Below are 10687 nucleotides of genomic sequence, written 5' to 3'. Positions count from 1 at the left end.
TCCTCCTGCTCCCCTGTGGTCCTCCACATACCTCCTGCTCCCCTGTGATCCTCCACATACCTCCTGCTCCCCTGTGGTCCTCCACCTGCTCCCCTGTGGTCGTCCTCCTGCTCCCCTGAGTGTGGCTTCCCACATACCTCCTGCTCCCTTGTATGCCTGCACCTGCTCCCCTGAGCGTCGCTTCCCACGTACCCTCTCTATTGCCTTGAGTGTGGCCTCTATATACCTTGCTGTTTCCTTGAGTGTGGCTTAGGAAATTTGGGTTCCAGTTGCATGAGTGCTTGTTAATTTTAACTAATTAGGAAACTATGGGTTATTGTGATTATATACTTTATAATTGTAAGTACAGAATTTTTTTTTAACCATCATCCCCATATCCAGTTCCATCAAATAAGGCCTTAAAATCTCTAGGCTTCTATTTAAATCAAACTCTACATTTTTTTTAATTCTTGCCCAGTATTTAGCAAATAATTTATTTTGAAGTGACAAAAGAGAATATCATAAGCAACAGTGCCATGCTGGAACCAGAGAGCAGTTTGACAGCAGGCTTCACCACTCCTTAGCAGCTTACCCAGTCTCTTTCCGTCTCCTTTTCCTTCCTTCCAGTAAATCACAACCCTAAGTACCCCAGACAAAGCGCTGCGGGAGAATAAAAGCATAAAATCCTGAAGTTGTGAGGCTCCTAGGAGATCTGTGTAGTTCTGTGGCTGCTGTTTTGCTGTTGATGAAGATGTTGTGTTTCTGGTTTGTGTCTTTGACAGACATTTTGATGTGGCCTCTGCTCTAAGGGAGTCTGCATATGACTCTCCAGTGTTCCATGTACATCAGCATGACACTGGCTCCCAGAAGTTCTGTAGTAATGAGACCCACCTGCCTCTCTGTCATGATACCCTACAGTTATTTGAGTATTTGTTTTCTCGGAAAATAACCAAGGTAACTTCAGGATGGTCATCTCTGTCTGTAGTGAGGATTTTGGTTTCTTTTAAAAAACACAGAAATATTAATGGGAATATGTTTTTGTTTTAATCCCAGGTGTGGAGATATAGGGCTTCCTCACAGCAGCTATGATTTGCCTCGTGCTCTAGCAGGGGCATGGTTTTGGCAGCTGCAGATAGTTTCTGCACGTGTGTGACATTTGGAATTCTGGGCACTTTTCAGAGCACATATAAATGCTAGGGTCCAGAGAGGCGGGGTTGTTTTATTGGCTGTTGGTGGTTGGTTGCTGTTTGTCAAGGAGACAAAATGAGAAGAGAAGAAATTAGATATCCTGGTGGTGAAGATAAAACTTGCTCCAAGGAACTTGATGCCTCTAATCAGCAGGAAGTAGTCTAAGGATAACTTTGCCCCCTCTCCCCTCTATCTAGTGTTAGGGGATTGAAAGGGAAGAAATAAAGGGGCGGGGAAGAGTAGAAGTGAGAAAGGAACCCACAAAGTAGCAAATGCCAGTTATATCTGTTCTTACAAACATACCAAACCCCTACTTGCTTCCCATCCCCCAAACTCTCCTCATTTATTGTGGATTCTGCAGCTCAGTTCATTCAATTTCCTCATGACTTACTCTTTGAATGTCAGCTTCTCACTCTGCCATTTCCATTGACCATTTAGTGACACTGTGGGCGTCTGGAGTGGTAAATAGATAAACATGTAGATGAACGAGCACCATGAGTCTTGGGCTTTTCTTATTCTCTTCTTTCATGATGGAGAAACAGTTCTTTGTCCTGTTTACTCAGATAATTTGCTGTCGGTAGTGATTTGTATTATGGGCTACTCTTTTCTCATATCCATGCTTTTCTGAATTTTGCATCCTGGATACTCATCTCCTGCAATGGGGCCAACACCTCACTGCAATGGGGCCGACACCTCACTGCAATATGGCGAACACCTCAGGATGCTTTCTCTAAAAAACATTTTCCTTTTCCCTAGGAAGAAGAAAGACGTGTGGCATCTGTTGTAGCGAAAAAAGAGGAGGAGAAGAAGAGGGAGAGTCACAAGCAGTCCTTGCTGAAGGTACTGCCCTCCGTGTGGCCTCCACTGTGCACAGAAACACCCACACTGGCCAGGAGCATGGCTTTCAAAACTCAGTGTGTTTGTAGCAGACACTCCTGAGGCTTCTGGGGGGTAGAGCTTAGGAAGCGCAGAAGTGCTGCCTAATGCACGATGTGCAGGGTGGACTGTGAAGAAGGGTGTGGTGGCCACATAAAGGGAATTGGCATTTCTCCTGCTAGGGAGGCTTTTGTGCATCACCTGGCATCCGTGCGCCACTTTAGAAAGCTCCATGGTTGACCACCGCCCTTACAGACATGCGTTCACAGGCTCTGCTTCGAGTTTCTAATAGCAGCTTTTAAAACCCAAAATATTTCTCCATTAGTTCTCTTGATACAGAAATGCTGGAAATCTTGAGGAATTCAGAAATGCAAATTTGTTTTAAAGTAGTTCTAGGCAATCTAAGCATATTTGATACCAACTTTCCTGAATAGTGACTTCTCTTAAAAAACTTGATGTTATCATCACAAAGTTTGATAAAAACAAGTTAGAATGGCTAGCTCTTAGCTGTGTCACACTGGGTTCTAAATTAGCTGTCATCCTGAGAGTACTTTCCACCCTTAGGTAAGTGACATGAAAAATTCAAAGTGACCAGAAGAGACACAGCCATGTGTCCTTAGTTCCCCAAAGTGGCGGCTGTGTTCTGTGGCTTGGTAGGGGTCCTGGCTGCACAAGGGCATACTTTTGGCAGAACTGTTCTACACTATGAACAGTTTCTATGGTGGTGCACGCCTGTAATCCCAGTACTTGGGAGGCAGAAGCAGGAAGAGCTCTGTGAGTTTGAGGCCAGCAGTCTACACAGTGAGCTCTAGGATAACCAAGGCTACACAAAGAAACCCTGTCTCAAAAAAAAAAAAAAAAAAAAGCTTCCTAAATTAGCATCCAAACCTGTCCCCACACCTTGCATATCAAGACTACAGATCTGAAAGTCACTCCTGCTAATGTGCTGACTGTCCATGATTGTTCCCTGAAGTTACCTCTCACCTCCAGACTCCTCCCCAGCTCTTGTGGTTATCTCCTATCCCATTATTCAGTGGGCCTAAGCCCTCTCCTGACAGACTCCTCTTTACTCATTACCTAACAGGATTTTAATTTTCTTATGTTGGACTGCCCCTAAGAGTTGATCAAAAATACATTTTGAATATTTTGTCTATAAAAATGTAGCTGCAGTGGTATATTTAAAAATGCATAGGAGCAAGATTAGCCAGTGACAGGTCACACTGTGGCCAAACCTTTCCAGGTTGCTCATGCAGGGGAGTGGCCTTCCCTGTCACACTGTTGCTGCTGTCCAGCCCTATGTGAGTGAGTTACTGCATGATCCCAATCATGCATGTACATTCACAGTGAAGACTGTGGAGCCCTCCTGTGTGATAGACCCAGAGCATGGCAAGAAGGACAAACATGGAAATTGTTGATGAGTTAGCTAGAAGTCTGGCAGCCTGCCAGTGTGAGGAGAGCCTGGCACTAGGCTGTCCTTCCTGTCCAACTGAAAGTCTACCTCAGTATTAGCCCCCACTCCCTGATTCAGCTGATTTTTTCTGTAAGTATTTGGGGAAATATGCCACAAATTTTAGTGAACATTCAAGGAGTATTTGGAAAGCTTTAGTGGCAATTTTCAGAAATTTTCAAAATTTCTAAACCTAGAAATAGAGTTTTGAAAAGGTTACTTTGCAGCCAGTCCTGAAGATACCTGATAAAATGCTCTGTTTTCAGCATTCCGATCTAACTGACATCTAGCAATTTAAAATGTTAACTTTTGAGGCCAGCAAGGCAACTCAGCAAGTAAAGGTTTTGCCATCAATCTTGACAACCTGAGTTTAGTACCAAGAAATCACACACACACACACACACACACACACACACACACACACACACACGTACACACATACACGCACACGCACACACACACTACAAAATGTAATAAAGCTTTAGAACACAGCAGATTGGTGAAGTCTTGGAGCTCTGATTGATTATGAAGATTGTTTAGCTTTTTGGTTTTGGTAAGAGAAGTGTTGGTATCAGCAGGCCCAGATCTGGCCCTTGAGTGGGGAAGCTTCAGAACAGAGCTTCCACACCTCTAAAGCTGTGCCCCGCAGCGGCACGTACTGACCGTGGAGGTGAGGGAAGCCAGGTCGAAGGAGCCCAGGTGTGCGAGGCCTGTCTCTTCAGCAGCATCCGTATTCCTTTCCCATTCCACCTTTGAGATGAAGTGAAGTGATCGCTGTGACAGACAGTGACGAGATCCTGCCTGGAAAGTGAAGAATAGACTCAAATGGAGAGAATGAACTTTGCCCCCACGTATTTACCACTTCTGCACACACCTGCAACTTGCAGCGTCATAAGTGATTACAGGCACAGCTGGCCTGTCAGAGCTCTCTCAGGTACCCTTTTGGTCTTGCAGAGCGCCATGATCCAGCTCCTTTTTTTCTTGCTCCATAGGCATCTTGAGCCCTCCTGTGCTCCCTGCCAACCAGGGATGCCCACGTGACCTCAGAATAGACTCATGACTTAATGTACTCTTTTCCTTATCTAGACTCCAACAAAATCACCTATTCAGGCTGCCTAGTACCAAGCAGCTTTTAACAGCCTAAGGAAAGGAGGCTCCACTTTGGGCATGAGAAAGTTTGCGTTTTCAGAGAACATCTTTCACACACTTATTAATATACCCAGCAGTGGGAAGATATACTGTGACTTTTTAAACAGTTATATCTGTCTCATTGTGATTTTTTTCCTGCCAGCTAAGAAGCCAAATGTTTGGAGCCAATGGTCTTGCTACTAGGTAGAAATAACTACATTGTTTAGATTAGGGCTTGGGTTGCCATAGCCATCAGCAAATAACTGAAATTGAAGTCCATACAGTAAGTTTTGTTTAATTTTGTTTTTAATTCTAGATTAGGGAAATAGTGTTTTACAGTAGAATAGCAGGATTCTAATTGCTGTGTGCAAGAATGAATGGTACACACAAAATGTCAGTCATTTCAGATATACACGCAGAGGATTTACAGTGCTCTAAACTGCACAGAAATTTGAAAGAATAAACTGCAGAGCAAAAACTTGGGCCTAGAAAATTTCTAAACCTAGATATAGAGTTTTGAAAAGGTTACTTTGCAGCCAGTCCTGAAGATACCTGATAAAACAGGATCAGATGAATGGGGAGGAGGTCCCCCCATCAGTGGACTTGGAAAGGGGCAGGGTGGAGATGAGGGAGGGAGGGTGGGATTGGGAGGGAATGAGGGAGCGGGATACAGCTGGGATACAGAGTTAATAAAATGTAACTGATAAGAAAAAAATAAAATTAAAAAAAACATTTATGAAACCCATATATAGTTTGGCTATGACTATATATGTCTTATGTACTTCTAAAAAAAAAAAGAAAGAAGAGCTTGCTGTCATTTATACAGGGGCTGAGGCAGTGGGAAAGAAGACTCCTAACCCTATAATTCCCTTTCTTTGGCTCCTGGGAAGGGGTCTTTCTTGGGCAAATTTTGAGTGAAAGAGAAAAATGCTCTGTTTTCAGCATTCCGATCTAACTGACATCTAGCAATTTAAAATGTTAACTTTTGAGGCCAGCAAAGCAACTCAGCAAGTAAAGGTTTTGCCATCAATCTTGACAACCTGAGTTTAGTACCAAGAAATCACACACACACACACACACACACACACACACACACACACGCACACACACGCACACACGCACACACGCACACACACACACTACAAAATGTAATAAAAATAAGAGCTGCAGAGATGGCTGCACCTGCAGAGGACACTGGTTCAGTTCCCAGCCCTGACATGGCAGTTCAGAACTGTCTGTAGCTCCACTTCAGGGGACCTGACACCCTCTTCTGGCCTCCATGGACGCTGCACTCATGTGGTGCAAACAAAACACCCACACACATGAAATAAATAAAATAATGAAGTATTACCTTTTGATAATGGTGGTAGTACCAGAATAGGAATCCTTCACCCAGTCACTCTAAGCTGGAACTCCACAGAATAGACATGTTAATGGAACACGGCTTCTTCAGGCTTATATCTCCTTTTCTCAGCAGGGCTTCTATGAGACAGCTGATTTTCAAGGCCCGAGTCAGTGTTCTCCATCTGTGAGCAGTACTGGAGCTTGTTAGAGGGGCAGACTCCTGAGCCCTCCAAGTACTCCGTCAGAGTAGCCAGCTTCAGCATCCATTTTAAACCCCCCAGGTTAGTTGAGGCATCCTAAACTTGAGAACCACTGCCTAAGGCATCCATTGCTGTAATTAACTCATCTTTCCTTTCTTCTAGAATAATAGTAGTTATCAAGAAAAAAAAAATTACTTAATAGAGCTTCTTCTAGTAGCCTACATAATATTTCTTTCATCCTTATACATAGGGCTGGAGAGATGCTCAGCAGCTAAAAACTCTTGCTGTCTTGCAGAGGACCTGAGTTTGGTCCCCAGCACCATGTTTGGTGGTTCATAATCACTTGTAAGTCCAGTTCCAGGGGAACTGATGCTCTCTTCTGGACTCCCTGGACAACCCCTGCCCACATGAACATTAATAAAAATAATAAATATTTTTAAAGCAAGATATACCATGAAATATGAAACACAAATAAATCCCTACTTTTTTTTTTCCTCTCTCCCTTATCTTTGAGTAAAAGATGAAGGTAGTTTTTTTTTTTTTTTTCCTTGCTTTGTTTAAGGATAGAAGCATATAACTTTGCCAAGTCAGAGTTTCAGTTAGTGAAATAAATCTATAACCCTCTGTTTGGAGCAAGAAGTACTCATCTTATAGACAGTTTTCCATGCAGGCTGACATTGCTACTGAGATGTGAACACAGGCTTGTGGGCTTGCTTTAGAAGATGTGTTGGTTGTTTACCAGCAAGGAGTCATCTTTGGAAATTATCGGAAGCTGGTGCTTCTCTCTTCCAAATATGCACTGGATAACTGTTGTTCCATTAACTTTCCATAGGAAAAGAAAAGGTTAACGATTAACAATGTCGCTCGGAAGTGGGACTTGCAGCAACGGGTAGCCAATATTGACAGCACTCAAGACAGAAAGGACGCTGCGTCTCCTCCTCAGGAACCCTGTCAGATTGATGGAAGCACCATCTCCGAATTTCCAGAGGAAACAGGGTATGCAAGGGCACTCTGTCTTGCTCCTGGCATTTCTAGAGTTGAATTTAGAATGGACATGGGAGGCCATTTCACACATAATTAGTTTTGAGGAATAATTTTCTTAAAAAAGTAAAAGGTGAAATTAAAAAGTCAAGAGAGAAGTGTAAATCTGGCTGTAACATTTCCCTGATGAAATAGCCCTCCCGCATTTGTTATTTTTGTAGGGGAGAAGTGTAGATGACTAAGTGCAGCCTGTGAGGCCGTTTGTCCATGCGTACAGCCTTCTAGACCCCTTGGCTCAAGGGAGCATCTGGCAGCTCCCTTCCTCCTCCGTGCACCTCCCTTTCCAGCCTTTTCTGTCTTAGGCTTTTTGGTGAGTGTGTTGCTTGCTGCATCTGCTCTGCTATACTCGGTGTGACAGCTTCTACAGGCACCTTCAAATATTTCTGACAGCCAGGCCTGGTGCCAAAGTCCCAACTATGTGGGATGCTGATGCCAGCGGGTCACAAGTTCCAGGCCAGCCTGAGCTTTAGAGTAAGTTTAAGACTAGCCTGGGCAACTTATTGAGTCTTTGTCTCAGAATTAAAGAAAAGTAAATGATAGGAGGTTGGGGTGTGGGATGTTGGAGAGCGCTTGCCAGCATACACGAAGCCAGTTCCGATCCTCAGCAGTGAACACGCTTTGGACAAATGCCACCCCAAGGCTGCCTTAGACCCAGCAAGCTTCTAGTCAAGCTCAACAAGGGCAGACCTCCGAAGGGTCAAAGCCAGACACAGGAAAACATCTCCACAGTTTTGGAGACTGTGGTCTGTCCTGTGGCCCCTGGGTGCCTGCAGCCTGCCCCAGGAATATGGCTGCCATCTTCAGGACCAGCAAAAAGCTGTGGCAGGAAGAACATCAATGGGATGGAGGATGCCAGCCCGTCTCCCTGAAATTCGGCAGACCATTTGCTGTTGTTCGTTGAGTGTTCCTCTGGTTGTGGTTACTTTTAGATGTCAGAATTCCGAGAACACTGAACTGACTGCTCTTCCTAGTGTGCATGCTGCTTTGTAGAAGACTGGAGTCAGCATCTAGCTTCTACTCTACACGCTTCCTCCCTCTAGGACTCCAGTGAGAATGTCTACACCACTGCATTGCATGATCAAGAACATTTACATCTGTTCTGCAAGCCTAAAGCTTCTCAGCAGATAGCACTAAAACCTTGAAAACCATTTGGTGGAGCTGAAGTGTCTATAGGACATATGGTTTTAGATTTCAGAGTTGAGGTATGTACTCTGATGCCTTCTGCTCTCCCGGTCACTCAGAAGAGCCCAACATCAAATTCAGACACCCTCTTTCCATCATACCCCAAATCTGCTCAACCCTTCCCACATTGTGGTTTGCTCTATACCTGAGCCATTCTCCTTTTACACAAATTGTCTTAATCTGGAATTTCATGTTGCACCCTGCTTTTAAGGCTGAAAGAAATGCACCTGTTCTGTAGTCAAAACTTTCTCTTCCGTGTCCCCAACAGAGCTGCACTGAGTCTGCGGTCTCCATGGCTAACCCAGACTCGTGCCGTCCTTTGTACTTTATTCTTCTGTCATGTCATTAGGAGACTGTCACTTTTCTCTGGTATTTTATTTTGTTCTCATAGTCTCCCTATTTCCCGTATTTCTTTTCATCCTTTCAGCTTCTTAAGTGGTAGAATCCCTCAGCTCTCGCTCTGGTAATTTTTTTCTTATTCTCCACTGTTCAGCTCGGGAAGCTTGTACGTGTCAGTGACTTTAAATGCCATGTGTAGACAAGGCCACCAAAATGTCTACCTTTTCCTTTATGGCTTGCCCATTTAGATGTTGCATAAGAAAGAAATGATAAAAATCTTGTCCCCATTTTTTAATGAATGTTTGGAGTTTGGTCTTCGTTGCACCGCAGATTGGTTTGCGTGATGGAGGTTAGCACTGATTTTTCATTTCCTACTCGGAGAACAACCGCTTACACTAATGTTGAACTCAGAACATTCTTTCCTTTCCCTGTTGGGATCTATTTGAATGTTTTCTTAACAGTGGGAATAGGTGGGATTTTCTTTCTTCCTCACTGAGTGCTGGGAACTAACCCAAGGCACCACTGTTCTCCGTGAGAGCTCTTCCCCTGAGTTCAGTCCCCGAGCCCAGTCCTTTGGAACTTCAGCTACTCCTGTGTCGTCTCCCTTCTCACTGCCACACTATTCGTCCCTCTAAAAGCTCTCTTAGCGGAGTGCCTGCCATCTTTATTCTTATTCCCACTGCAGAGTCAAGGCAGTGGCTTGTTCCCATGGCAGCACTGGACAGTGGTCACTGTCCAGCCTCCTGAAGCTTGCTGAATGCCCTGCAATCGGCAGTCCCTCCACATCTAGTCATGGGACTTTATCCCTGCTCAGTCATTCTGCATTTACATTTCTGAATGACGCCTTGGAGGGAAAAGACTTAGACATGTGTGCTCATTCCTATGAGATTGTATACCTACATTCTTTGTAAATAAACTAACACTTACCTGTGTAAGCCTTCTTCCTAAAGGTGGAAAGCTAGTATAGAGAACCACAAAGTCTTTTCTTTAGTGTTCCAATTTGTGTTTAAATACTACAGGAGTTTTCCACTTTAAACCATCATTGATAGTCCTTAGTATTTCATTATGTTGAAAAGAAGATAAGTCATTCTTGTGTACAGTGTCCATGAACTTTAACCTATGAGCACACAACTAAATGCATAGGAACAAGTGTCCATGAAAACATCATGGATATAGAAAGGAAAGACGTTCTTTAACACTTTGCTGGATTCCATTAATGATTTTACTGTTCCCTGAACGTGGGACAGCTCTACAGTGAACGATGCAGAGGACTTTAGCCCAGCAGGAATGGCAAAATACTAGTGTAATGTTTCCTTTGCTTACATTGGATGCATGCAGTGAAACCGGTTTATTTTTGGTCATTTCCTGTCTATGAACGCTGGTGTTTTAGCCAACACTACTATAATAAAATATAATGCATAAAATGAATTTCCAAACACATGGATGTTGTAATAGAAAATTCATAAAATGAGTTTTTTCAGAAATCGGTACCACTTACTTGGCGGGAAAAGAGTCTTCTGAAAGACTTGAAGTATTTCTGTTCTTGCCTGTTAAACAAAGCCTAAAGGCAAAAAAGAAGAAAAAAATGTATACAGGCCTCTGGAGTAGTGTCCTTTTTTGTTGACATGTACACTGAGGTGAGGTTCACAGTCAGCCTAGCATTTAAAAATTTGACACTTTACTGCATCAAGTCAACCCCCATCTTTCCTTAGGTTCTTCCAGTACTTGGGAAGACACAGAACATTTTCTAGTTGTCTTAGAGAGAACTGGTTGAATACATGGTATTTGGACTTGAAATTAACTACTAAAGAGCTTGAACATAATTCCCATTGGCCATCTATTTCCTGCCGTCCCTTAATTTTGAATTGGAGAACATAAGTAGGGAGGTCCTGGCTTGATGTGAAATCAAGTATGAGGCCACAGAAGAGAGCACTCACTGCCTTCCTCCGGTGCAGGCTCAGGC

The 10687-nt window shown here is 43.6% G+C and overlaps 1 protein-coding gene across 4 annotated transcripts in view; it reads left to right on the top strand.

Moving 5' to 3' along the window:
• Lrrc49 (leucine rich repeat containing 49) overlaps positions 1 to 10687 on the top strand; it is a 95424-nt gene that overhangs the window by 61183 nt on the left and 23554 nt on the right. For all 4 annotated transcript variants that reach the window (XM_055622283.1, XM_055622281.1, XM_055622282.1 and 1 more), the window contains 2 exons: positions 1924 to 2007; positions 6995 to 7158. In XM_055622283.1, coding sequence (XP_055478258.1) covers positions 1924 to 2007; positions 6995 to 7158 — 248 coding nt within the window. The remainder of the gene's footprint in view (positions 1 to 1923; positions 2008 to 6994; positions 7159 to 10687) is intronic.

Source organism: Psammomys obesus, unplaced genomic scaffold (genome assembly GCF_907164565.1).
Source record: "Psammomys obesus unplaced genomic scaffold, mPsaObe1.curated_primary_1811, whole genome shotgun sequence".
In the NCBI taxonomy this organism is placed as follows: Eukaryota; Metazoa; Chordata; class Mammalia; order Rodentia; family Muridae; genus Psammomys; species Psammomys obesus.
The sequence above is the reverse complement of the archived record's forward strand: the minus strand, read 5'-3'. Positions and strand labels throughout refer to the sequence as shown.